We start from the raw sequence: 27736 nt of genomic DNA, 5'->3' as shown, positions 1-27736 counted from the left end.
GTGTGGGCACCAGGGATCTTTATTAAGTGATGCTTTAGTCTCTGTCAGAGATTGGGAGTGGGGTGACCCTACTCCCCACCCCAGGTTGTCTCGGACTTGCTCTCTTGGAGGAAGGAGGCAGGAACTTGCTCTCCTCAGAGAACAGCCTGGGAAGCTAGACTAGCATGGGGGTGAGGGACAGCAGAGCTGAAATTCCCCACCCTCCACCCCCTAGGGGTAGTGGCCAAGGCAATCCTGGCTAAAGCCACTTCCCACAGCCCCGCTCTGGCTGCTCCATTCACTGCTCCGAGCTATTCATGATCTCAGCTCACACAGTCACCTCCACACTCCAATACTAGCCCCATGCTCCACCCCACCAGGCCTTCAGGCCTGGGGAAGGACACAGTAGGAAGCCCATCAGGACAAGGACCCCTGACTAAGCAGCTTCAGGAGGCCTCTCCTTTCTCCAGTCGGGGGGTGCTGGCCTCAAACTGCACCCCCCCAACTGGTATCCCACTCTGCCCCAGCACAGCAGCCAAGAGCACAACGCACGGTGACTGCGGGTCTGGTGGGCACAGGAACCTTCACTGGCATAGAGGCCTGACCGCCGGCAGCCATTGGCGGGGCCTGCCCCCCACCCTGGAAGCTAGACAGAGGGAGACAGGAAGCAGAAGCAGGGCAACTGGGTGTGCAGCCCCCCTGTGTGAGGCAGCGTACAAGCCCGGGCCCTGTTACGAGTGCAGTCAGCTCCACACCACTCCTCTCTGAGTCCCCGAAGTTCCAGAGCTGCCCAGCCCGCTCAAGGGGAAATCAAACAGTGGGTGGTCTTTGAGAAGGGTCTGCAGAAAACCACTCAGATGGCTGTTACCCACTCTTCCCCCAGGGCTGGCAGGTCCAAACTCCTAGCCCCAACCACCCTGTGTCTTGGATAAGGAAGAAGGGCCTCTTCTGCCATCCCTTCCCCTTGGAGGTCCAGGAATCACTCCAATGAAACATAGACACCCATGCCTGCCACCCACCTCTAGGGACAGCAGGAGGGTTGAGGCAGAAAGGCTGTCTAGGGGCCCACAGGCCTCTCCTGCTCCAAGCACTTTCCTGACTTCGTCTTGGCAACAGGGGGACCCCACCCTCCCAACTGGCTCCTGGGCCCTCCCTCAGCTCCTGTGCAGCTGGGCTTCCTTTCTGAGTGCGTGCGTGAGTCTGCGTGTGGTGGGGTGACTACAGGTGGTCCTGGCAGCCAGGGAGGGCAGGAGAGATCTGGAGTCAGCCCCACTGCAGGGCTTGGGGGTCAGTCTCAACCAATCTCCTTCCACTGCTTGTAGAAGTCCAGAACATTCTTGATGTCCACACTGGCATGTGCAGCGGCCTGCAGGGCTGCCTGTAGAAGAGGGCAGGACAGATGGGCAAGAGTCCAATCTCCTGAACTACGTCACTGAGGGGCTGGATGAGCAAAGAGCAGCTGTCTGGGAGATCTGAGGAGGAGTCTATTCTGGTACCTCTTCCCCATTCCAGTCCCCTCACCTCACCCCGTAACCCACCTGCATAGGGCCTGAGAGCACGCTGGGGTTGTCCAGTGGAAAGCCTGTGATGATGGTCACCATGCCACTTGGGTCCTCCTCACCTGCCCCCTGGGCCAGAGTTAGCTGTTTGCAGCTGTCCAGGATCTTATAGAGAGTCCTGGTGAGGAGGAGAGGGAAGGCAGGCTAAGGCCCGGTATTAGCACAGCCTGAACACAGCATTTCCAGGGCACAGGGAAGCTAGGGAACAGGGAAGGGGACAGCAGGGAGCAAACGAAGGCAGGCAGCCGAGACAGCGGGTCCTCAACACTGACACTGGAGGCCGTGCTACAGGGAGTGGGCAAGGGCGCACGGAGGACACCACGACTGAGTATCTCAAGGCCCCAGGGACTCGGGTGCTGAAGCAGCTTCTTCCTCCAAGATGAGACTTGCAGGAGGCCCCAGGCTGGTCCCGCTACCTGTTTCCAAGTTCCTTGGCCCTGTCCTGCTCTCTCAGGGGGTGGCACAGAGAAGCGAGGCAGGAAGCCTATCTGAGGTTCTAGAGGTGGGGGCTGAAACTTTACCAGGCATCTGCATCCTGTCTCTTCAGCTTATGTCTCTCAAAGCTCTTCCCTACCTCTTTCTGGCAGCGAATGTACCTGCAAAGGACACAGGAGAGTGGAGGTGAGGGCGAAGGGAAGGCACTGCATACAAAGCAGACCATTGTGGCTCAGAGGCCCGGCTCTACAGCAGTGGGGGGGGGCCCATCTCTCCCATTGCAGGTCTACTGGGAGTCATGGCCGGTTTTGAAGTTTCCTGGCCGGCTGGCTTTTCTTCCTGATAACATCAATTCCTCGGTTCCTCCCAGGGGGAGGAGCTGGGAAGGGAGAGCAGCAGATGCTTTTCAAGCCAGGGCTTCTGGAGACAAGGTCCAAACAAGCAGGCTTTGTGCAGCTTCCTGGGCAGGCGAGGGCAGACGTGGAGGTGGGGTGGGGCACGAGGGGTGTCAGCTAGCAGGGAGGTCAGAGGGAAAGGCCTGTATGGGGCTGAGCACCGACGTGCTGCAGTCTGCTCATGGTGGCTTGGGCAGGAGGTGGGAAGCCCCAGGCAGCACCATGGAAAGCGCTCCCGCCCTAGCAAACCTGATCACCAGTCCTAACCCTAAAGCAGAAGAAACTCTAGCAAAGGCACCCACAGCCTGGAGCTGGGGGGGTCTGCTCCCCTCGCTCCGTGAGGCTGATTCCATGTTCGCCCCACTGGCAAGTGGACAGCAGGTAAGTGCTCCCCTGCAGGGCTCTTGGCTCCCCCCATCACCCTCTATTTCTGCACCTAAGACCTGGGCTTATTATTACGTCTTTGGGTTTCTTCCCCATCAATGAGCAAACTGGGAGCAGGGACTGCAACTGTGTGGCACAGGTAACAAGTGACACGTAAGCACTTGTCGTCTGGAAGCAGAGGTCTGGCAGGCTCGTACTCACTCACCTGTTTCCTTTTTTAAACTCTGCCTCTAGGTATCGAATCCCATCCCGGGCCCCTGGGTGTTCCTTCTTCAGCAAATCCAGGCCATCGATCACTAGTGGGCAAGGACAAAACAAGCACTCAGACTGCTGTGACATGGGGCTCTGCAGGGGGCGTCTGAGCCCCTCCGGCACACTGCAGGAAAAGGAGGGGACCATGGGTCTGACAGGGCCCCTGAAGTCTTTTCAAAATATGACCATCTGCCAGCCAGGCACCTGGCAGTTTACCACGTGCTTTCACTCACACATTCTCATACTTTTCCCGACCATGTCACGAGCCAGTGTTTACCAGGGGTTATCACACCCATTTCACAGATGAAATGACTGAAGTTCAGAAGTGGTAGGACTTGACCAAGGCCATTGTGTATAAACTGGACCCCAGGTAAGGCTCTCTCAATCCCAAGCACACAGTGTCTTTTAATCACACTTTATTTGTCCTCCCACCTCCCCAGTATGCTCACCTGTCCTTGGGATGATGACAATGAAGCGGCCACTGGTGGCCAGCTGGCGGATGATGGGGAGGTGTTGGCAGAGGGCCTGGGTGTCAGGGACGAGGTAGGGTGACATTGCTGACTGGGCCTTGGGCTGCTGTAGGCTCCCTTCCAGCTGAGAGACCTCGAGCTGGTGAGAGAAGGCAGAGTGGGTGGAGCTGTGTGGTGCCCGCAGCCTGGGCCGGGGTAGGGGTGGGGGCGTGGAGATGGTACTCCAAGGGGCTCTTAAGGGGTTCCTCTTAATGTCCCAGGGACAGGGGATTCCTTCAACCAATGGCCTTGAAAGAAAAGTAAACAGAATCCAAGGTTCGTAGAGAGGAAGAGAAGGGAAAGATAAGTGGAGGCAGCAAGAGGACACCAAGGCTCTGTGACAAATGGGCTTCAGGAGGGGGACCTGGGAAGCCAGGAAGGTATGCTGGGCAAAGTGGGGGGCCACAGGTGAGCAGGGGCGGGTGCTGAGCTGAAGGATGAGGGCCTGACAGAGGGCTTGAGGCGATAACAGGTCACGAGCAGGAGGAGGACCTGGGCTCTGGTTTCCGACCTGAAGTCGCAGCTGTGCCATGTCTCTCATCAGCCTGTTCCGCCGAGCTTCTTCCTGCGCCTGTGAGGGAAAAAACCAAGTGCTAAGCTTGGGAAGAGGGGCTGGGACCATACTCCTTTCTCCAGAGATCAAGACGACCAGGAAGCATTCTGAGGCCTGCAGTAGGTATGGCCTCACACAGTCAGCTGTCAATCCTGCTAGGTAAAAAGGCACATGGGAGAAACACATTCCTCACTCTGTTCCAGGACCCAGGAATGGGGAGCAGACAGCGCAGCGCCTGGCTGTGCCTCAGGGTCTGAGCTCTGCCCCTCTGCTCCAGGGAAACCACACACTCCCCTCGCCTTCCATCACCATCCACTTGCCAGCTTCTTCCAAATCTGCAGCTTCAGCTCAGACCTGACCACCCCTGACCCACGTGTCCAACTGCCTGCTTGGCGGCCTCCTCTGCTCAATACTCGTTCCTCTCCCTCTAGTGTTCCCCAGCACGGCGAATGAAGCACCATCTGCCAGAGTCAGAAAGCTGAGCTGGCTTTGACTTTTCCTTCTCTCAGCCCCATCAGTTACTGGCTTCCCAGTCCTGTCAACTGTACTTCCCCAAAAATCATTCATTCAAATCCTTCCACATCCCTCCATCTCCACCGCACAAGCCTAGTCTAAGCCAGCACCTCCCACCTGGACCATTGTAACCACCTCCTTATTGACTCTGCCTCTAACCCAATCCATTTCTCCCACCTATAACCAGGGCATCTTCTAAAAACCAGCCGGCGTCTGTCATGGCCCTGGCTAAAAGTCCTTTGTTGGTTTTCCTCTGTCTTCTGGATGAAGTCCAGATTTCTTAATATGGTCTGAAAGATGAGGCTGCGGATGCGGGCTTACCCTAAAGAGATATGGGGAACCCCTGAAGGTTCTATGGGGAATGAAGTGGCAGCATCAGAGTGGTGCTTTGAAACATGAGTCTAGAATGAGCCAACATGAGGGACACTTTGCAAAATAACTGACCAATACTCTTCGGAAGTGTCATGGTCGTGAAAGACAGAGAGACAGAAACTGACACAAAATGCAGGAGACAGGAGACAGAACAACCAATGCAATGTGGGACCCTTGCAGAGAAAATAGACATTAGTGGAAAACAGTGAAATCTAAATAAATTGTACCATCAGCAGTATGTACCATTCCTTACTTTCTTAGTTTTGATAATTACACTAAGGTTATACAAGATCCACCCCGCTTCAACCGCCCCCCCACCCCCACAGTCCTGCACCACAGAGTGGTCCTGCCCAAAATGCCAAGAGTGTGCCCTTTGAGAAATGCTGGTAGAAGAAGGAAAGAAGACTGGAGCCTAAGTGAGAGCTGTTTCCTAAAAGGCCCTGTCGGCCAACTGCTAAGAAAGTGGAGCACTGTGGACAAACTACCCCTCTTCTCACTGCAGAAATCAAGCCCAGGAATCTTACTTTTAGGCTAAAATTCAAGTTGTGAAACCCCATGTTCCAGACAGGGGGACGTGGGCACTTGGGTAAGTCTCCGCCAGAGAACCAGCGCAGGCGAGTGGGGATCCACCTGGGACCAGGCAGAGGAGAGCTGCATGAATCTCGGCTCTGCTATCACTGGTCCAGCGGTTCAGAGAAGTGGGATATATGCTCCTCAGGGGAAACCCAAGGTCCCATCAGGAAAGAGGGGTCCCTAAACCAGACAGCTGCTGGAACCCAGAAAGTCAGAGTGGCTTCTGGCACCTACCTGCCTGTAGCAAAGCCGAGCCCCACATTATGTTGGAACAAAGACAAGAGCCTGGGCTGTCCAATTTCAGAGCCCCAACACTTCCTCATCTATAAAATGAGGGTCCAGCACACGCCTCACAAGACTGCTGTAAGGGTTGACATGTCACATGCAAACCAGGCTTTGTACATAGAGAGCTCTCAGTAAATGACAGGAGATGGCATGGCAATATGATGATGACCACACTGCTGCTAGGGCATAAACTCCATGGGTGCAAACCTGTGACTCAGGCACAGCAGGAGGCAGCCCCAGCAGGCAATGTGGCCCATATCCACAGGTACTGCCTGCCCCCAGGAGGAGTCTTCAAGAATTTCAGGCTATGCTCGGCTGGTGTGGCCCAGTGGATTGAGCGCTGGCCTGCGAACCAAAGGGTCACCAGTTCGATTCCAATTCTAGGGCACATGCCTGCATTTCAGGCCAGGTCCTCAGTAGGGGGCACGAGGGAGGCAACCACACTCATGTTTCCCTCCCTTTTTTTCTCCCTCCCTTCCCCTGTCTAAAAATGAATAAATAAAATCCTCAAAAAAAAAAAAAATCTGACTGGAGGAAATGCCTGCAAAAACACTAATATTTTTGAAGCTGTATAACTTCCCCATGTAACTCCCTTGTGCTTTCCCCTATGGAACGGTAATAAAAGTCTTAACAGAAAGGGTTTGTTTTTAACAAGATGTATTTGCTTTTAAGACGGCAAGGAAGGGAGTGTCTGGGGAGCCTGTGCCCCTTCCCACAGAGTGTCCACAGGAAGAGGACAGTCGGAGAGATGGGGAAGCCTGGGAAGCTTCCCCCAGGAAGCGAAGAACTCGGGGGAGGGGACCAGCTGAGGATGAAGAAGAGCCGGAGGCCTGCCGAGCCACAGGGGCCATGCCTCTTGTGCCAGACATCCCCCAACCCCCAAACGTGCTGGTGCCACTCAATGCAAGGACAACGTGCCCCAGGGCTGTGCAGGCCCCACCGTGGACCCTAGACCCTTGCTCACAGTGTCAGCCTCACAAGAGAAAGCTCTGTCTTGTTTGGGGCTGTAACCCCAGTGCCTAGAAAACTGACACACAGTAGACTCTCAGTAAACATTTATGGAATGAATTACTGAATGGAAAAGAGGACAGCACAGGCCATCTCGTCCTGTTCAGGGCCTCTGTGGGATGGCATCAGGTCTGGGATGGGAGGGTTCCTGCACACTGTTCCTGATACCAAGGTCCCTCTACTCCCTTCCATCGCTCAGTCTGCATCCCTCGGAAAGGGGCGGGAAGGGAGCATTTGCTGTGAAAACGGGCAAGGTGCCCCACAGGCACTATCATTCTACCATTACACACCCCCAAAAGCTAATTCTATTATTCCCACATACCCGATAAGGCACCAGATTTAGCAAGGGCCAGTGACTTGCTCAATTCACAGACAAGGAGGTGACGGAGATGGCCCTCGACCCTCAGGCAGCCTGGCTACTGGTGCAGAGCCATGCTGCCTCTGCTCTAAGCCACGCTCATTCCTGTCCATCAACTATCCTTCAGTTCCCTCCCTGCCTCCTGCTTCCCTAAGCTTGGTTTCCCCAAACCCCCTCACCATGTTCTTCAGTCATGGGCCACCAGTTTGGGCCTCTTACCCTGGTTCCCCAATGAGCCCAATGGGAGCAGAGTGTACCTGGGGAGGGGCCAACTCACCATGCGGAACTGGGCCTGGGCCTGCTGCAGCAGGCTCTCCTGCTCGGACTGGGCAGTACTAACGAAGATGCCAACTTCCGGGCTGAACTGAAGGATGCTGCCTTGCAGGCGGGCGACAAAGTGGCCAAAGCTGCGGATGCAGCAGATTCGTACGACAGACTGTGAAGAGACATGGGAGCCCAGCCCAGATGAGCAGGACCGCCCACCAGGGCTCCTGCCCACCGGGGCTCCCACCACCCTCCTGCCTCCCTGTTGTACCAGGCCCCTTAGCCACAGTGCTCCTCGGAGAGGCCTGTGGTCTGTCAGAGCGGGAGAGAGAGGAGCTCCAAGGCCCAAAGGCTCTAGCATAGCTGCCAGGAAAGGAGTAAGAAGGGCGGGGAGACTCACAGGACCAGAGAACCAGGACTTGGGTTGAGAAGAGCGAGCTGTGGCACCGGGCTGGGACTGAGACCTGGCTTCTAGTGCCGTCTCTCTCCTCCAAGTCTCAGCTCCTCAGGTGTACAATGAGGGACTGAGCTAGACCAACATTTCCAACTTACTCTTTTTTGTCAGCAGAACGCTTCTTCCCCATCAAACAAAAATCTTATCTAGAACCCAGAAATATTAAATAGACTAAACTGCTGCTCTGGCCAGAGCGGGAGCAAACAAAAGGTGTGTGTGTGTTGTGGGGGCACGTGAGGAAGCAAGCCCGGGAGACCCACTGGCTCGGCCTTCCTCTGCTGCCCCCAGATGGCCCATGTGGCAACACAAGGGTGAAGGTCACTGGACTAAGGCAGCACATGCCCTTCCAGCTCCAACCCTCTGTTTGATGTTCAGCTCAAATGAGCCTGGGCCCACAGTAAAGAAAGCCTGATAAAAGATGTCGAAGCCCTAATAATCCATCTGCTCTGCCCTCTACAAAAGGTGGATAAAGGGAGGAAGGCTCATTTTACAACAGGAGACACCACCCACAGCAAGACATCCTGCCAAGAAGGAAAGAAAGTTCCAGGGGCTCGATGACTAAGGAGGAAACCACAGCCCGCAACCTGCCAGGATGGGAGGGCTTCTCGCCTGCCCCCTCCGACTCTGAGCCCCTACTTGGCTGCTGTGTATGACTAACAGCAGAGCTGTGGCCTGAGAAATGATGTCCTCACCTCCTCTAAGGTGCTGAGCAGGGGCCGGTCCGTGTCAAAGTTAAAGCGTCTGTGGGCAGCCCGGAGGGGAGGCAGGCTGCGAAGGGCCATGTCCTCTGGGAGCAGCAGGGTAGAGGGGAGGTCAGGCAGTTCACAACTTTCAAGAAGAACATGGACCTCGGGAGACAAGGCCAAGCCTGGGGAGAAAGAGGACCTGTGAGACCACCTGCCCTGCCCTTTGAGAATTATCAGGCTAATGAGATAGGACATATCCCTGCGCCAGAATCGGGGGAGAGGTGAAGGGAGGAAAGGAGAGAGATATGCATGGGGCTGTGCGGCAGAGCGCTAGAGGCCCAGAGCTGGAAGGGCTGGAGATGCAGAGCAGGTGGTGACAACCAGGACAGCTCAGAGTAAGGCTCCCTGACTGCAGGGCAATTACATGAGGATGAAAGTGAGAGAAGGGCTCTGGAGGAAGGAATGAATAGCCTTTGGGCGAGTCCAGAGGTACGAGAAGGTAGAGATTTCCAGCCAGAAGGTGCAGGAGGGAATAAGCCAGGCAGATGAGTACTGGAGGTCAAGATCAATTCTCAATGACCAACGCACCAGTGTGACCCCAGCGACTGGGGGTGGCTTCCAGGCTCCCCTCACTCTGCTCTTGCCCACTCCACTGCTATCCCCAGGGAGCACACTCCCTGGCAGACCAGGCGCTCGCCCAGTGGGGCAGTGCTGGGGTGAGAAACCAGAGAGGCCAAGGCCACAATGACTGCTGTGTGTGAGGGAGGCTTGGCGGTGAATCCCATTAACCTCCTTACCCAAGGGGCCAGGTTACCAGGAAGGGGGTGGGGGGTGGACTTCACAGGACCAATGAGGGAGACGGGAAAGGAGAGTAACACCAGGGACTCGCTCACCAGACTCTTGGAGTTCGCCAGCAGCTGGCAACAGATTCAGCAACACAGACAAGCGGTTCCACAGACTCTGAGAGCTCTGGGGAGAGAGGGCAGAGGAGGACCTCAGCCAGGGCAGTGCAGGGGGACAGCAGTGAGCAAGAAATCCACTACACTTGGGAGGCCTGAGGGCTATAGTCACAAGCCCAGAGGGATCTGATAAAAAATGAACAGAGGCCAAGGAGGGCTGTGGAGGACTTGGAAACATGGAGCTGGTCCCATGGGGAATGAAAGGGGCCCCGGAACCTTGATGAATTTTACCACCAGCTAAAGGATTCAAAAAAAGAGAAGGCATGAGACCACAGGAAGCACTTTCTGGATACAGTGGCGGGAAAAGCCAGAACACTGCAGGAGGCTTCTCTCCATCTGGCACAAACTCTCACCATGCCCACGTGGGAGTATTTCTCAGGGATATGACACTGCACGTCCATTTTACCACAACTCCCTCAGTAACTGACAGTGACTGAATAGTCAGGCTGTCATCAGACATAAGCACACACCCGAGGGCACCTGACCTCTCTCTCATCCAGGGCAACCTGCAGGGAGAGGGGACCTCTGCGCAGGGCAGGTGTGCTACTCAGGGTACGGCATCCCTGAAACAAAGCCTCAGGGCACCAGGGGCTCAAGACTGAGACTCAGAACCTGAGACGAGGGCAGCCACCACCCCAGCCAGCCTCCTGAGCTGTCAGTCTGACCCCTTCAGCTGTGGCTGCAGGACTAAGCTATTCCCTAAGCTGCTCCCCTGCCCAGAGCACCTTCAAGGCCCTTGTCTGAAAACCCCACCGTTCCCTAGACCCCATCTCTTCCGTCACCACTTAGCGTGCTCTCCTTTCTACAGAGACCCTGCACAAATACTCTTGTCGACACTCATCGTAACGGCAGGCACCGTGCCCGACACTGGAGACACAGAGCAGAGTAGGCTGCTCTCTTGCTTTCCCATCCACACGATTTGTATTCCAGGGCACAGCCTCTTCCAGGACAAAGATCAGGCCTAATCTTCTTGTGGAAAGTGCCTGGCACAGAGTAGGCCCTTGGCAACAATTCTTATCTTCATCAGACCATCAGTGGGAGTCCCAGGTCCCGTTCTGGCTGACGCCCGCCCCCAACGCCGAGACCCGACTAGGGGGAGGAGCAGCAGACCTGTGCACACACGACGATGAGGTCGGGGTTGGTCCGCAGCCAGTCCAGGAAGACCTTCACGGCGGGAAGCAGGCCTTCAGCAGTCAGGACTTGCAGCTTCTCCTGGATGCTGCGCTCATTCCGACAGGAGCGCCCACTGGACTCACTGCCCTCCGACTCAGAACCCTCCTCAGAGGCTGCAGGTGGGTGAAGAGAACCGCGATGAACCGGCAGGCATTTGGCACAGGTCTCAACTCTGTGGGGGAAGTGTGCCCCAGCCTGTCTGGTTCTTCTGAAGAATTTTGATATGAAAGATAGGGAATTTACTTACAGACCTCTGCCTAATTTTTCCAGGCCTACTAACTTTTAACTGGTTGCTTTTAAACCAAGAGCCTGGTACCCTTTAAAATATGATTCTTTTTCATTCAAGCTAATTTGTGAGGCTGGTCTACAGCCACACTCAACTGATATTTATGAAGTGCTACTCTGCTAGAAGGCAGGGCAGAGATAAGGGGGCTGTAGGGAGGAAGAAAAGGGCACAGAATCACAAGAACTACTTCCAGCTCCTAGCTCTTCAACTTTGCAGGTCAGAACACTGAGCGGGTCGTTCCACCTGAGCATCAGCTTCCGTATTTCTCTTATTCAGCCAGAATTTCCTACGCCCACCCACATGCCAGGTACTGCGTTAGACACTGAGGATAAAACATGGACCATCCTGCCCTCAAGAGGCTCACAGGCTAGTTGGAGAGACAGACATGTCAAGAAACAGACAATTTCACTTGAGTGGGACAGGGCTGGAAGCTGAGGAGGTACAGAGGCTGCAGGAGCCCACAGGAAGAAAATCTAACCTAACCTTGGTAGTCCCAGACCATGCGATTTTTAAGGTAAAATCTATACAGCCAGTAAGAACTGTGTCAAGCAACAGGGATGAGAGAGGAAAAATACACTCCAGACCAAGGGATCACCACGCACAGCAGCTTGGAGGGGAAGGACAGCATTTAGATCACAGATCGTGACTATTCCACCATCAGATTGCTGTGAAAGTTCAGTTAAGACAACACCCCAAAAAAGCCCAGCCTACTGCTTGGCAGACAGCAGACTCAAGCAGTGCTCACTGCTGATGCTGACTGGGCGGCCCCTCTGCAGGGAAGACTCTCAGGAGATAATCTCAACTCTAATCCACCTGCCCTGGTGGTGCTGGTTTTCTGACTTCCAGGAGACATGGTGGGACCTGGGATGGTGCCAGGGGAAAAAAACGTAGGTGCACTTGTCACATGGAGAGGAAAGCCCCAAATCCACAAGACAGGGTGAAGGCAGAGAAATAAAACCATGAAGTAGGCTGGGAGTTGGGGATGAGAAAGTGAGCAGAAGGGTTGTCAGGAAAAAAACTACTGGCTATGCAGAGGGCCAAAGGGCAGGCAGCCAGGGTCAGGGTGAGAGGTGCTAGCACAGTGAGGTGGCCTCTCTTGGGTAAGTGCTGATGACATGGAGGTGTGGACCAGAGCAGGATGATAAACAGAGGCCCAAATACCTGGCTCTGAGGGCTTATCCACATCTCCATTGACACAAGGCTTGTGGCTGGCCAAGCTGTGAGGTTCAGTGGTGGGGTGGAGGAGCAGGTTGCTGAAGGTGGGGGCCAGTCGGAAGCAGCGCTTGGTCTGGAACATCTGGGTGGACATGGCTTGTAGATTGCTGGCAAGGCTAGCCTCACTGGGGCCCAGAGGGCCATTGAGAGACTCAGGAGCCTCTGACCTGGTCCGAGGGGGTTCCAGGGCTGGAGACCGTGTTCCCTCTTCATCCTCCATGTCTTCCAGGTCTGATCGGGACTCTTGGCTGTTCATTTCTGAGTCTGTCTCAGCATCAAAGGCTGTTCCCCCACCTTCAAGGCTCTTGTCAGAGCCACTGTCTGAGCCCTCACTGGCCCGGGCTGAGTCACGGCTCGAGTCAGAGTCAAAGCCTTCACTCAGGTCACTGTCATCACCAACTTTAGGTAGGTGGCGGCGGCGGCGGCGGAGACAGGAGAGGCGGGAGAACTTCCGGCTTTTTCGGACCTCGCCCACTTGAGGTTCTGTAGGAGGAGGCTCCTCCTTCTCCAAGGGTTCCTTGGACTCTGGGTCATCTGTGGAAAGAGGATGGTCAGGTGGGGCCTAGAGACAAACTGGAGGCTGGAAGCTGGAAGGCACCCTCAGACACTGCCACCCTGTCACGCCTGTGCTCCCCCTTCCCTGATCCGCACGCTCACATTTCCAGTCACATCCTCCCCATCCTCGCACCTGTGCCGTCACTCTGGAACGCCGGGACGGGGTTCTCCCCCTCTTCCAGCTCAGCCTGCAGCCTTATGTTGACATGGTTGACGAGGTGGGAGAACAGGGCCAGGGTGAAGGCAATGGCTGCACTGTACTGCTTGGATCCTAAAGCCAGGAAAAGCCAGGTAGGTATTAGGGGTCCAGGGCCCAGGACCCCGAGGAGGAGGCGGCACCAGTAATTCCAACCCCATCTCTCGTAGTTTCAGCCCTTCCAAGGATTGAGCTTCATCCCAAAGTTTCTTCTAAAGCAAAATAAATTTCCCAGGTCCCCACACTGTGATTCTATAATTCAGAGTGTGCCAGCTCACCCAGTGCCTCCTCGTGTAAGCGTACCCTCTCGTCCCACCTCATCCTCCTGGCTCTGATGCCTTCACACAGGCTCCTCAAAGCCCAAGCACCTTCACGTCCAGCCCTGCCACTCCCTTCTTTCCTTCCAACCTGGCTCTACACACGTCTCCGCCAGGGAAGTTTGCAGGACTGACCGCGTGTCTGCCTGGGTCCTGGCCAAGGGTGTGTGTAGGAGGGAGTGAGGAGGAAGGGAAAGGGAATATGCTGTTGCCTTGTTCATTTTTCAGCAGCCCCTTTAGGGTAAGGCACCGTGTTCCATACTTTCCCACAGCCAAGCAGTGACATACTAATTAAGGAGCTGCTTGTGGAAGGAAGTTTATGAATAAGAAGTTGCAGAAAAGGGTAGCCAGTCAGGGAGAAAAGAGGAACCCAGGAAGAGTTACCTGCTCTCTTCAAGCTGTGCACACCCATAAGGCAGATGATGACTATTTGAAAGATGAGAAGATCTGGGAGGAAAGCATATCCACTCTCATACTCCTCCTCATCCTCACTGGCCAGGCTGAGGTTGGGTGAGGAGGGCAGGTAGAAGAGACAGAGGTTGAAGTCCTCCAGGACCGACTGGCAAAGTGACGTCAGCTCTGAGTCCACAGAGCTGTGGAAAGCAGGAGTAACAGGGGTGGTTAGTGATGGAGGCTGGGCAGGCAAAAAGAATTGGGGTCAGAGGATTCAGGAAAAAGACGAAGGGGTCCTGCAGGGGAGACTTCAGAGAACACAGCAGGGGGACTCGGTGCTGGGCTGGTCTCTAAAAAGACAAAACACAGGAAGGGCAGGCACTAAGTGGAAGGGATATGAGTGGGCTTTCCACTCGGGTGCTCCTTCAACATCCAGTTAAGAGCCTATTTTGTGCCAGAGAAAGAGATGCCCAGGAGAACGGGAGCAGAACCCTTGGCCCAAACAGTGAGGGATGCCAAGAAAAGGCTAACTCTAGAAAATTTCCATCTGAGCAGAATTCAATAGCCTACCCCCTCTTCTTCAAGCATCCTCCGTAACAGAGCTCTCACAGGTGGGCCCACAGGACAGTTTCTGCTTAGGCTCTCTTCAACTCACCTGCTTTGGGGCTGCAGGAGGCTTTGCAGATACATAAAGTTTACCAGCAACCTCTTAATGTCTTTACACCTGAAATGAGAGGAGTCCAGGGTAAAGGGTGAGTGGCTCCACAGTTCTGATGGTTCTGCTGCAGCAGATGTAGAAAGAGTCTCTCCTTCCCACAGGCCTCACTCACCGTTTCTTGCTGGGGGACAGTTTCCGAGTCTCACACTTCTTCAGCTGGTGGTACATTTTGGCCGCCTTGTCATATAGCCTCTTGAGGTTCCCATAGGCCCCCTCAAAGGACACTTCCGACTGGATGCTGAAGGAGACAGAGCACAAGCTACTGAGTCTTGGCAGGGACAGGGTGAGGAGAGGGGGGAACTCTGCCAGGGCTTTATAGAACAATGCTTCTGGTAAATACAGTCAGTCCCAGCCTGTCTTTCCATATACACTAAGGATGAAAGCTATTTCTCCTGATAAAACACACACACATGCACACTACAGCTTCCAGGTTAGTCACAGTAAAGATGACATCTACATCTCCTCTATATCTAGAAATGAGACAATGGATCCTACTTCATGTTACAAACTTAACTTAGTTACTGTCCTTGAAATACATTATCCTTCATCTTCTCTAAAGCACTGAGCACTTAACAGGCAGCATTTAACAAGGATTTACGATGTGCAAGGATATTTACATACACCATTTCGGCTGAGCCTCATAATGCTCATTCAAATGCAAATATATCACACTACTGCCAGGCTTTGTACCCTAATATTGTCCACATATTCAGGTGAGGAAACGAAGCCTGGGAGAACAAGCACTACTGCCAAGGTCACACAGCTAAATACGTGGTGGAGCTGAGTCTCCAACCCGAGTCTGTCTCACTGCGGTCTATGACCTTAACAGTGTGCTACACTTTCGAATCTTTAAAAAAAAAACCCTTTTAATTATAAAAAACAAGGTCTAGTAAGGAAGAAATATATGTTTGTGGAGAGTTAAATTTGATACTCCTTCTATTGAGAAGAGGGTTTTTTGTCTCCTCAGCTCTTTAAACCTTGGCGGGGCCATGGGGAGAGGGGGACTGCTGCACACTGCTCTGACCGACAGAACCCTGCGGGAGTAACTCTGTCGGTCTCCAGGTCCGGCCTTAAGAGACGGGTAGATTCTTTTTCCAAGTCCCCTGGGTCATTATTTACTGTGAAGCCTGGAGCCACCACGAAAGAAGTCCGTCTACTCTGAGAAAGAAACCACATGGAGACTGAGACCATGTGGAAAGGGAGAGGGGTCCGTCCCGTTGGGCCAGCCCTTCAGACATGTGAGACCTCCAGGTCAGCTGAATACCAGTGAGAAACCCTACCTGCCCAACTAAACCTACCCAAATGCCAAAGCCCCAGACCATGAGGTGTAACTGTCTCAGCAGAGCAGAGTAGGGCCTCTGTGGACACCTTCCACACCTGCATGTGCTTGACTCTCTTTGGAAGTGAATCACCCTAAATCATGATTATGAATGTGATGAGGGATCCAAGACAATCATATTTAGGGGTAAGTACAGTGGCAGAGGCGGCCGGTCTGTACTGAAAAGGAGGCGGGGCACTGCAAGAGCATGCACTTTGTTGGTATAGGGAATAGGTTTCCTTGACCAAGTGAACCCAGGATCGTGACACATGGATTTATAAGGCAGAATTAAGTATTTTTCTTTCCCCTTTAGTATTTGACTACCTAAGCTATGAAAACCACCTTATTCTCTTACTTTGAAGCCCAATTCACTACAAAACCTCTTCTAGAATAACTGGGTCCACAAGGAGACTCCAGCCCTGGCTGGGTAGCAACAGTGAGTTTCCCGGCTCCCCTGGCAGCTTATTTCTCACCAGAATGTAATCGATGGCATTCTGGTTTACCTACCAGTCTCACGTGCATTTGGTGATGATGACTCAGTAGCATAATCAACTTTGGATGCCCTGTGAAAGTGTTTACCTGACACTAAAACACTGTACGTCAACTATAACTGAAAAATAAAACATTATTTTTAAAAATGTTTTTTATCCTATGAGCTGATTATCAGATCTGAGGAAGCTGGTCCCCCACACTATTATCCCTGTCACCTCAAAACGCAGAAGCTCTACAATTCCGAGGTTCCTGTCAGAGGCTACTTTGGTAACATTTTATCAACTCTGTCAAATTTATTTCCTCCTCCAAGATGACAATCCTGTATTTTGCATAAGATAGCAAACAGTTACATTAGTTGCCCAAGTGCCTACAAATCCAGGTGGCTGGGTGAAAAGCAGCAGAACTTGCCAGGTGCCCTCGACAGGAGGGACCCCTCAATCTCAGCAGTCCCCTGTACACGTCAGCCTGGAGCTAGAGAAGGGAGGACGAGGAGAGAAAACAAAGCAGGACTGGCATGGACGTGAAAACAGGCTTGGGGAAGAAGCGGCAAGTACTCACCAGCGCAAGTAGCAATACATGGCTTCCACGTTATAGTACCTGCTGCCTGCGAGCGTGCCCAGCTGGTTGAAGGGCATTCCTGGGGGGGAGGGGGGAGAGAGGTCACACAGCCTGTAGCCATAATACTCACCCAAAGCTGCCAGGCCCAACCAAAGCTAAACATTAGAGAAAACTCGTGGGGAAAAGAGTTGGGTCTGCAGGTGTCTAGGTGATTAGCAGCTTAATTTTATTCCTCCAGGGCATTAATGATCACAGACTCAGTCTATTCCCTGGCCTGCTAAGGATTTCAGCACTGATGGGCCCCGTTCCTTCAGCAGCAGCCGGGACTCTTCCACGGCTGACAGAACTCCATGGGGCCTTGTCCTCTAACCCAGCTCAGTTTCCCACCTCTGAGATCTCCTTCCGCTAATCCCCATCTCTCCCTGTAATGGAACCTAATCCCTTCTCTCCCTGTGCATCCTGGGGGCGGGCAGATGAAGCACAGTCTGCTTTTTCTACACAGATCTCAGGGACAGGGAAGCCCTCTTCTCTCCTTTTCTTCAGCCTCCCTTCTTCGTTCAAGACTTTCCCATTTCTCTTCCCCTTCCACCATCTTATTAGTGCGCATTACAAAGGAGGAGAATGCATAACAAAGGTGAAGTACAGGAGAACTGAGTGAGGGAAAGACCCAGGGGAAAGTGAGTATGGCCTGCCTGCCATCTCAACATTGTCCTCTTCTTGGGAAATGATGCTGGGCTGGGAGGCCCAAACAAGGGTCCACTTACCAATCTGGGGAGCTACTGACAGGGCTTGGTAGTAAAATCTCTCAGCTAGCAGCTCAGTGTCTACACCAGCTAATTCATTCTGATATCGTGCTGCAGGAGAAAGAGGAAGAAAGAAATGCAATGGTCCTATGTTTCAGAAAACCCACCCCTCATCCGGCAGTCCACTCTGAGAAGCTGCACTAAGATGCTGGGAGGAAGACACCCGAACTAGGAGGCCAGCTGCATGGGCCTCCAACAGTCTTAAACGTACATGACTATGGGCGAATTGTTCAACTCTCTCTTCCTTGCTGGTAAGTTCTACTCTATATAAAGTATATCTAGTGTTTGTAAAATAAACAAGCTCTTTTCATGATCTTGTCCCAATGAGAAGCAGCAGCATATATAATTACTCGGAAAGTCCTCTGATACTGGTTCTGGAATGCAACTGCTGAATTCTAGAGAGAAGAAGTTACTAATGGCACTCGGTCTAATGTGAAATGGCTCATTCTCTCTGTGCAACCTGCCTCTGAGGGTCCAAGGAGTGGGCTTGGGGCAGGAAGAGAAGGAGCCTCAGCTCAATAAAAGACAATGCACCCAATAGCCACACACCAGCAGCCTAATGAGTACCTTTTGTCTATAAGGACGGGAGACCCAGGAATCACAGAGAGAGTACTTTTCCATTCCGAGAAACTGCTGTCGGTCAGGTAAGTCCTCCCTGAGGACTGATTTCAATTCTTCTAGGACCATGGAGAAGAAAAAACTCAAAGGAGAAATTAAAATCTTCCTAATGCACTTCTGAAACTGAGTTAGCACCGTGACTTTCTCAAAGCTCAAAGACATTTTCCTTCTTCTGTATTCACTGATCTTCTCTGACTTACAGAAGAGCAGTGAAAAGAAACGAACATTGTAAGCAGTCGAAAAGGAGAACGTTATCAGAGGCCAAAATAATCGTCTTGCTCTCAAATAACATAACAGGTGGTACCAACAACTGAAGCAGCTTGAGCCTGTCCTATAGCCTGAAACAGAGAAAATGAAAAGTTTGTATTCTTACACAAATCCCCCAGGTACACCAGACATCGATGGCATGCCATCTGTGCCCAATCCATCTCCTTCCCTGAGGCAGACACTGGCTTCTTGCATCCTGAGAGAGAAAGAGAGAGCGATTTATGAGCCTATTCCTCTCCCCCTACCTATGAGGAAATACTTTCCTAGGTGGACAAAAGAATTCAAGAATCCAGGGCTAGTCTTGGAACACTATTTTAAGGAACAGAGGACACTCATAAAGGACATAGGAAGAGACACACAGGTTTGCAGGTAGGACTCATTCACAGGACAGGAAGAAATGGAAGAGAAGGACTAGGGTCCTCAACCTAGGACAGCTCCCTGGAGGAAGTTCATGTGAAAGGTCACCTAGACCTTCTAGAAAGCCTAGAAAGGCTTCTAGAAAGGAAGAATGCATGAGGTTCAAGTGTGAGGACAGTTATGGGTGCCTTGGGTAGAAGATTCCTATATAAAGATAAAAGGTTTGGGTAAAGAATAGAAACTTGTCCAGGAAGAATGGAATGTGGGCCCTGACTGGTGTGCCTCAGTGGACTGAGCACTGGCCTGTGAACCCAAAGGTCACCAGTTCGATTCCCAGTCAGGGCACATGCCTGGGTTGCGGAATAGGTCTCCAGTAGGGAGCACTTGAGAGCAAACCACACACTGGTGTTTCTCTCCTTCTCTATCTCCCTCCCTTCCCCTCTCTCTGAAAATAAATAAATAAAATCTAAAAAAAAAAAAAAAAAAAAAAAGAAAGAAAAAAAAGAATGGAATGTGAACGAGGCTCCTGGCTCCTGCCTAGGAGAAGAGAACCACAGAGGAGTAGGCAGCAGATTGGACAGTCTGAACACAAAGGAGACAAGGTGAGTTTGCTTTTGCCTGAGGATGGTGGTGGCTGGGCTTTCACCTCCTTGAAACTGCAGCTCAGAAAGCCTGAGCTCGTTGGGAGGCAGTCTCCCATGTGCTAGATACTGGTCTAAGTGTCTTACAATATCAACTTAGCTGAGCTTCACAGCAGCCTCACGAGGTAGTTACTCCTCTGACTCCCATTTTACAGCTAAGGAAGTAACAGTCAAACAAACCACAGTCCAACAGTGGGGGAGTGGCAGAACCGGGATTCAAAGGAAGTCTGGCTCTAGAGACCACCCTTTCACCTACTCCACCTTGCACCCTTCTCCTGGGTTTGCAGCTCCCATTCTGAAAAGCCCTTCCTAATGTTTCTAGAGAGACATTTCTTAGTTGGCTGAATGGAGAAAATATCAATAAAGGGGAAAAAACTAAAGTGGTTTGGGGAACCAACCTTTTGAAGTAAAGGTTCTTAATCTTCTTTTTAGGCTACAAACCCTCTGGCCATCTGGTATAAAGCCTATGCGTGCTGTATCAGATGAATGTTGTTTATTTTTAAATGATGGTTTTAAATGCACAAAATACAGTGCTGGGCTTCTGACCAGAAAATGCTTCCACGTGGCAGCATGAACAAAACCTCCACCTCCGGCATGCAATGTCCATGCCCTGGTCAGGCAGCGGGGTTGCAGAAAGAAGGGAGGAGCACTAAAGGGAGGCTGAATTGGAGAGAAAACTACCAGCTATAGAAAAGGGAGGTAAACTGTAGCTGCCAGTACCTGAGATGGCTGAAAAAGAGATTTGCATTAGGTTGAAAGAATGTCCATAATATTGCCAACATTTCTAAAAATTTCAATACTTTCATCAAACCCTCGGAAATAATCTCTGAAGTTAAAAGAAACAGTGCCAACGAAATTCAACTGGGAGAAGAAAACAAACGCTATTAAGACCATCTTCTAGTTCCAGATTTCCTCCAGATCATTCCATCCCTCCTCCTGACTCCACGTCAGTCTACAATCTCAGACCATCAGAAGGCTCTCTTTCTTCTTAAGATCTTCACCCTAATCCATATACTTGTTTGGGTAAATCCAATCTTCATGCACTATTTGTAGGTCTTGCCAGAACCTTCTCGGCCTGGCTGGGTCACAAGCTACGTGAACCCTGAGGGATAAGATGACCAGAGGTGGAGGCATATGAACATGCCCCTTAAGCTCACCTTTCAGAGTTCACTAACCTATGAGGGGGTCGGTGACATGGGTCCAGTCGATGCAGCACTGCAGTTCAAGCTGGTAGTGGGACTGGATGTAGAGAAGGAGATGCTGGTAGAAGCCAATACCAGCGACCAGGTGTGTCCTGTAGGCACACTCCAAGGTGCTCCGGCTGTGGATATGCTAGAGATTTGGAAAGGGAAGTGACTGGCTAAGCAACAAACTCAGAGTACTGCTTCTCCCTCCCTAACCTCTTTCATCTCACTGAGGAAATAAACTCTTCTTGGCTCTGGAAATTAATCCACAACTCCTCTTAATTATGAACCATCCCCACATCTTTAAATCTATTTTGCCCTTAGGTCTCCCCCCTTCTGGTATCAGGCTCCCATCCTTCCCCAGTCCTAATTCTATCTAATGCCCTCTCTCCCTTCTGCCATCTCTTCTTTGGCTTTCCTATCTCTATCTGTGCTCCAGCCCACTTTCCTAGCTATCTCTTCCTTCCTTAGCTTCCCCTCTTAAAAAAAATTTCTTCCCAAGACCTAGGATCTCCCCTTACCTTTTTGTTAGTCTTGATAAGCTGGATAACTTCATAGTATACCTTTCTCCATAGCAGCTCCTCAGCCTTCCTTCCATAGTCCACTGGGTGCAGGAACATAAGCTTGACACAGAGTTCACGCAGCCTGGAAGGGTGCAGAGGACCATGAGAGACTGCCCATTCCTTGATGAACAACACAAGAAATGAAAGCAAGGAGGTATCTGCCAATACCCTACCAACAAAGCTCTGGCCCTCCCAGGAGACATCTGGGCTCAGTCAGTATGACCCAGGACAACATCTGTGCTAGAAGGCAGCGGGAGCCCCGAAAGACAGACAGGAGCAGTAAGAACTTTAATAACCTTCTCCTTCTTTCCTTGCATCCTTCTCTCCTTTTTATCCCCTCTTTTTTGCCTTTTGTTGTGTAGTATGGCCAATTCCCCTAACTCAAATGCCACTCTATGGCACCAGTCTATTAGATGTAGAAGGTGCAGAGAGAGTGAAGGATCGCCATCTCCTTTCTTAGGAGGACCAGAGACTCCACAGCACATTACTGTACCACAAGGACAGAAGGTAAGAGAGAACATGAATCTATACATGATGCTTTCCAGTCAAGAGAGGTAGAGAAACTACAAGGATCTATGATTTAGTATCTCCAGCTTACTTGTTCCTCAGGCTAATGTTCTCCGGTTTGAACACTTCTTGATAAGCGGTTTTGTTGCAAAGGATGAGGTCAAGTCGATGCACAGCCTCCACCACAGCCCTGCAGGGAAATACAGGCAAACAGCCCCTGAGCCATGTAAATGATCCGCCTAGCGTGCTAAGACACTGACCCTAAAGTAAGAGCTAAAAAATTAGGGGTGGGGAAATGAGAAGGATGCAGGATGAGCTCTTAAAAAAAAAAAGAAAGAGACAAGATCATTAGTCTCCATCCCGGTACAGCAGCCCCCTGCTCAGGGAATATCTGGCAGAGACATTTGTGATTGTCACAACTCATTTAGAGAGTGGTAGACACCCCACAATACACAGGACAGTCCACCACAATAACGATCCCACCCAAAATGTAAACAGTGTCAAGGAAGAGAAACCCTGTGATATGGGAAGGTAGACCCTCCCAAGGGAAAGAGCATTGGCTATGATCCCAGGCAGAAAATCTAGGGAATGACCCTTGGCTACGCCTTACTAACTCTAACTTTGGGCAGCAAATTACGTAACCTCTTCAAGCCTGTTACCACATCCATAAAAATGGAGAAAATAGCAGCAGCTACCACAAAGGACTGTTGTCAGGGTTAAATAAAATAATTTATATATAGCACTGGTACATAGTGGGTATTCAATAATGGTGGGATGAATGAATTATTATAATATAAGGACATATTATCTCTGACAGAAAGGAACCGTATTCATAATATAAAATTCTGCTTTGGAATAGTGGGGTATGGGAAAATAGGGTGGGGGGCTTCCTGAGCTTCCTTATCATAAGGTTTCCTAGATTCTGCTGAAGGAATTGTTTGTTCAATACAGAGAGTATAGACTCTGGAACCACACTGCCTGGGTTCAAATCCTGGCTCTAATTCTTCCCAGCTATGTGGTCCTGAGCAAAATACCTAACTTCCTTATTTCTCAGTTCTCCCATTTATAAAACAGGAATAACATTATCACCTACTTTGTGAGGATTAAATTAGTTAATACAAAAAGCACTCATAACAGTGCCGCACATGTATTAAGTGCTCAATATGTATGAGACTCCATCCTTCTTATTAAAAGACTGAGAGACTCCAGCCACTAACAGAAAAGGCCAAGGAAACTCCACAGATGGCTAGTAAGTGCCAGATGTAGGTCATCTCTGGAAGGGTAAAACCCAGAGGATGACAGACAGCAGCTGGGAAAACAGCTGAACTGGCTATAACTCTGAACACAAAAGCAACCAAAAACCAAGCAGTGATCATTGTGGCCCAAAACAATCCAGGATTGTTTCAGAATACTGAAACGTGTGCTCCTGGGCGGGGGAAGGTGGGCCTCAGCAGGTGAGCCCCCTGTAGTGCCTCAGGTGGTACACCACTGAAAGTTGCCCTTTACAGGGCAAAGTGACCATCAGAACCCAGATGAATGGGTAGGAGGGTAATCAAGGCCTTCTCACAAGCAATCTCAAGAGCTCAGCATTTCTCCAAACACTTTCTGGACGACACTCTAACCAACTGACTGCCTAGACATGGGAGCCAAGCACTTCTGCTCAGCCCGGCCCTTGATGCCAGGGGCAGCGTCAGGCAGCAATCAGTGATCTACTCCATACCAGCTTAGTCCCCATGGCAGGGTTTTTAACTTCAGCCCACAGTAGGTGAGAGGAGTGTGTGTATGTGTGTGTGTTTTTATGGACAGGCTCCAGAGCTCTCCTTAGATCCTCAATGCAAACAGTTTAATAACCACTACTCTAACACATTCTAGTTGCAAATTCTTTTTGAAAAAATATTTTATTTATTGCACCCGGCTGCTGTTGCTCAGTGGATTGAGTGTGGGCTTGTGAGCCAAAGGGTTGCGAGTTCCATTCTTAGTTGGGGCACATGCCTGGGTTGTGGGCCAGGTCCCCGGTAGGGAGCACATGAAAGGCAACCACACATCGATTTTTCCCCTCTCCTTCTCCCTCCCTTCCCCTCTCTAAAAATAAATAAAATATTTAAATACTTCCTATGTCTCTTCTTTCCTTGCCATTCCTTCTACCAGTGCGCTTAAGAAGCCACTCACCATTTTCAAAAAATAAAGAAAGATTTTATTTACTTATTTTTAGAGAGTGGATGGGAAAAAGAATGAGAGGTAGAGGAACATCAATGGGTTACCTCTCAACCCACAAACTAGCATGTTCCCTGACTGGGAATCAAACTGGCGACCTTTTGGTTCGCAGGCCAGCACTCAATGAGACACACCAGTCAGGGGTAATTACAAATTCTTAAACATGAGAGTACTCAGGACATTTTTCTCCATTCCACATCAGATCACAAGCTCCTGCACTAAACTGTAATATCCTTTAGAACAAAACCACAAAACTGTCCTGTGTCTCATTCACCATTGTAATCCCAGGACAAGCAGTGTTAAAAAAAGAAAAACATTCCCTGGCCAGGTAGCTCAGTTGTTAGAGTGTCATTCAGATACTCCAAGGTCACAGGTTTGATCCCTGGTCAGGGCACATACAAGAATTAATCAATGAGTGCATAAGTGGAACAACAAATCGATGCTTCTCTCCCTTCCTCTAAAATATATATACACATATATTTTAAGTTAATTGGCATAATTAATTAATTGGTGCCTGTATCCCTTCCAACATCTCTTCTCCAGTTGCTTTTTCTTCTAAGGAGCTTAAAACATTTCAGAATTTCAGCCCTGCATGGTGTGGCTCACTGGGTTGAGCACCAGCCTGCAAACCAAAAGGTTTAATTCCCAATCAGGGCACATGCCTAGGTTGCAGGCTAGTTCCCCAGTTAGGGGTGTGCAAGAGGCAACCTAGTGATGCTTCTCTCCCTCCCTTCCCCTCTCTCTGAAAATAAATAAATAAAATCTAAAATTTTTTCCCCAGAATTTCATTTCTGAAAACAGTTTCACTGTGGGACTGTCCCAAATTTACTAAAGCTCAGACTAACAGTTTTGTAGTCTAAGAACAAATTTATCTTTGGCAGAGAAATAACATCTTCCTTGCTATAATAAAGGATAAAAAGAGCCCTGACTGCTGTGGCTCGGTTGGAGAGGCACTAACCCGCAAAGTGAACGGTTGCTGGTTCAATTGCCAGTCAGGGCACATGCCTGGGTTGAGGGTTTGGTTCCCGGTCAGGGTGCATACAAGAGGCAACCAAATGATGCTTCTCTCCCTCTCTTTGTTCCTCCCTTCCCCTCTCTTTAAAAACAAATAAATAAAATCTTTTTTTTTTAAAGAATAAAAACAGAGAGCTGCCTGAGATTTCCACTGTGCTCAAAGCCAACAGCACACAACTACAGGCGGAGATACCCATGTTAACCACACATGCAAACACATCAGCTTGAATCAGTCAGTCCTATGAAGGCTGTGACTTGAGGAAGAGCTACATTTGACAATGATTAGAAAGATGACCACAGCCTTCACCTGCATCTCATTCACTACTAAGACACAGGAATCCTGCAGACACTGCCCATGGCTGTCTGATGGGCAGCACTGACACTTGACAGCATGACAAGGCACATGTCCCACCCCAGCCACCTCCTCACCACTGGGGCGGCCCAGTGGAAGCCCAGGAGCTGCTGGATTGGATCACTTTTCTATTTTGGGAAAAGGCTATACTCCCCAGTCTTCTGACTTACGAAGCCAGAGAAGGCAGGATGCCTTCTCAAAGGAGAAAAGACAACATGCTCTTCACTCTTTCCCTGCCAGGATGGGGCGTGGGGCTCATCACAGAGTAGTCTTCTCATGCCAACAGTCCTGTTCAGTAGAGCCTGAGCTAAATGAAAACTGCAAGCCCTACTCCCTATTAGAAGGCAGAAAACTCAACTTGATCTCTATGCTTCATTCTATTTTGATCCAGTTCTACAGCCCATGTTCCAGCTGCTCCACACAAAAAATCCTTGACCCAGGGTGGGAGAGTTCATACTAGCTTGTTCCCAACAGAGGGCTGAAGATGTTGGAGTGGCACTGTGGAAATCAGAAACCAAGGATGTAAGTTGCCTGGCAAAAGACTGTAGTCATGAGGTCAGAAGCAAAAATCAGGAGTCCCAGGAGCCCTTAAATGGGCTCCCATGACCTAAGAACTCTCAGGACTCAAAGTCCATCATAGCCCTTCCAGTCCAACAGTGTCTTCCAGCCTTTCTTTTCATTCAGATTCCCAAAAACTAGAGCCATAACGGGCTTCAGGGTGTTATCAAATCCAAATCTCTCCTTTTAAGGATGATGGCGCTCCTGCCCAAGGTCACAAAGTGAGAGGTGGCAAGGCCCTGAACCTGGCTCTCTTGATTTCAGTTCAGAGCTCTTCCCAGAAGTCCTACAAGGTTCTTAACACTATTCCCCTCCTGGGTTTTCTCCATCTCTGACCCCACCCTTTACCTTCTCAACCCCTCAATTCCCGCCTTACCCCAAATCCGCAAAGCTGGGTACCCGCTCCGAGCTCACTACGCACTGCGGAGGGGATTCCCCACGTGCTTCCATCCAAATCTCCCACCCACCCAATTCCTTCATTCAGCTACAGCCCGGGTTACGGGACCCCGCCCCCTGTTCCCTCCAAAATTGCACCCTCCACCTCCGCGAGCACCCAGGCACCGCCCGCCCAGAGGCCCCACCCCTCGCTGCCCCTTACTTCCCTCTGCTGCTGCACTCACGCACTGGCCCCTCTCACCGGTAAAGCCGCTTAGTGTGGAGGACTTTTGCTTCGGGTTCGCTGCTCTCCCCTGTGGCGGGGCCTTGGCTCATGGTTCCAGGGCCCGAGGATGGCTCCCGGTCACAGGCCCCCACCACCCACCGCTACCGCCACCACGGCCGCCTCCGACCGTAGCCCCAGTCGCCACCACGGCCGGCCTTGCTTGGCCGCCATCGCTGTGAGGCGGCTGCCTCCGACAGCTCCTCCTCCGCGTACCAAATCTCGCGATAGCAGCTGCACAGTAGTGGACCAGTGGCCTGCTACCACCAAATCTCGCGAAGTTCATTTTCCCTCCCGGGAAGTTGCCCTAACTAACTATGGGCAGCAAATCCTCTTTCCGGCTTTTTCAAGCCCGTAAGAAAAACTTTATTGACAAAGCTACCAGAGTGCGGACAGTGGACCCAGCCAAGGGGCTGAAGCTGAGTGGGGTAGATGAGCTCACGCTGGGAGCTGGGATCCTAACTTTGCCTTGTCCTATGGTGGTTATTAGCTCTATCATTCTGTTCCTCCCAAGTCCCTTTCAGATTACTGGTTAGAGTGATTACAAGTTTCCCCTTTTTTCCATTATTTAAACAAACAAACAAACAAACAAACAAACAAACAAAAAATGTATGTGAAAGTTTTCTTGTAAAGGACTGAACACGAGTAAGACCTTCCAAGACTTGACTTGTACAAGTGCCTGAGCCCTTCAGCTCTCCCTCCCAAAGATTTACAGTCTAGCAAACATTTATTGAACACCTGTTTTCCAGCCACAATGCTGGGTTCTGGAGACACAAAGATGAGCAACCCAGTCACTCTCCCGCCCTCACAAAGCTCAAATGACTTTAGAGGTAAGGTCCCACAGGAATAAGCCACTCCCTCGCGGTTCTGCCCCCTGGTCCTCCCACTGGAAAGATCAACTTGGATTCCTATTGCTTTCTTGGCCTTAAACCTAAGCTAAAAAGCAAGGAGTTTAGGGACCCTGTGTACCTGTTGTAATGGGAACATAAATCCCCCTTCCACTACTATGCTCCTGGTTCCAGCCACCAACCTTCTTTCTGTTCCTGAAACAGCCCAAGTCTTTCCTCTCATTGGTCTTTCACTTTCTGTTCCTCTGCCTGAAACTTTCATACTCCTCATTTCCCTTCAAGTCTCAGCTCAAATGGCACCTTGGAAAAGAGGTTTTTCCTACCGAAATAGTGTTATTGATTTAAGATTTTATTTATTTATTTATTTACTTACTTATTTTTATAGAGGGTAAG

At 50.9% G+C, this 27736-nt stretch overlaps 1 protein-coding gene across 2 annotated transcripts; it reads right to left on the bottom strand.

The window, feature by feature from the left end:
• Positions 1–3: 3 nt before the first annotated feature.
• SMG5 (SMG5 nonsense mediated mRNA decay factor) lies at positions 4–26700 on the bottom strand. 2 transcript variants are annotated; one of them, XM_045816718.1, is made up of 22 exons: positions 26475–26700; positions 21791–21889; positions 21151–21274; positions 20621–20777; positions 18554–18643; positions 17524–17613; positions 16760–16838; positions 14504–14629; positions 14329–14397; positions 13665–13873; positions 12901–13038; positions 12159–12746; positions 10649–10824; positions 9473–9548; positions 8586–8761; positions 7453–7611; positions 4025–4084; positions 3454–3613; positions 2958–3048; positions 2060–2134; positions 1518–1656; positions 4–1357 (listed from the first exon to the last, which is right to left on the bottom strand). In XM_045816718.1, exons 1-22 carry the CDS (start codon positions 26546–26548, stop codon positions 1274–1276), a joined length of 3039 nt encoding a protein of 1012 aa, XP_045672674.1. In that variant the 5' UTR covers positions 26549–26700; the 3' UTR covers positions 4–1273. The 2 variants fall into 2 exon arrangements, with proteins under 2 accessions (XP_045672674.1, XP_045672675.1); XM_045816719.1 differs by lacking the exon at positions 26475–26700 and adding an exon at positions 25450–25697.
• Positions 26701–27736: the final 1036 nt, after the last annotated feature.

The sequence above is a fragment of the Phyllostomus hastatus genome, unplaced genomic scaffold, assembly GCF_019186645.2.
Source record: "Phyllostomus hastatus isolate PE091 unplaced genomic scaffold, TTU_PhHast_1.1 phas_scaffold_216, whole genome shotgun sequence".
Taxonomy (NCBI): domain Eukaryota; kingdom Metazoa; phylum Chordata; class Mammalia; order Chiroptera; family Phyllostomidae; genus Phyllostomus; species Phyllostomus hastatus.
Note: the sequence above shows the minus strand (reverse complement) of the source record. Positions and strands in the feature narration are given on the sequence as shown.

Bases quoted from the DNA above. Each gene is read 5' to 3' on its own strand.
- SMG5 (XM_045816718.1), bottom strand. From the start codon at position 26,548: ATGAGCCAAGGCCCCGCCACAGGGGAGAGCAGCGAACCCGAAGCAAAA. The intron at 3,049-3,453 runs GTGAGCATACTG...CTTGCCCACTAG, and splicing joins TGTCATCATCCCAAGGACAG to TGATCGATGGCCTGGATTTG. The intron at 1,657-2,059 runs GTAAAGTTTCAG...CCTCCTCACCAG, and splicing joins AGACAGGATGCAGATGCCTG to GACTCTCTATAAGATCCTGG.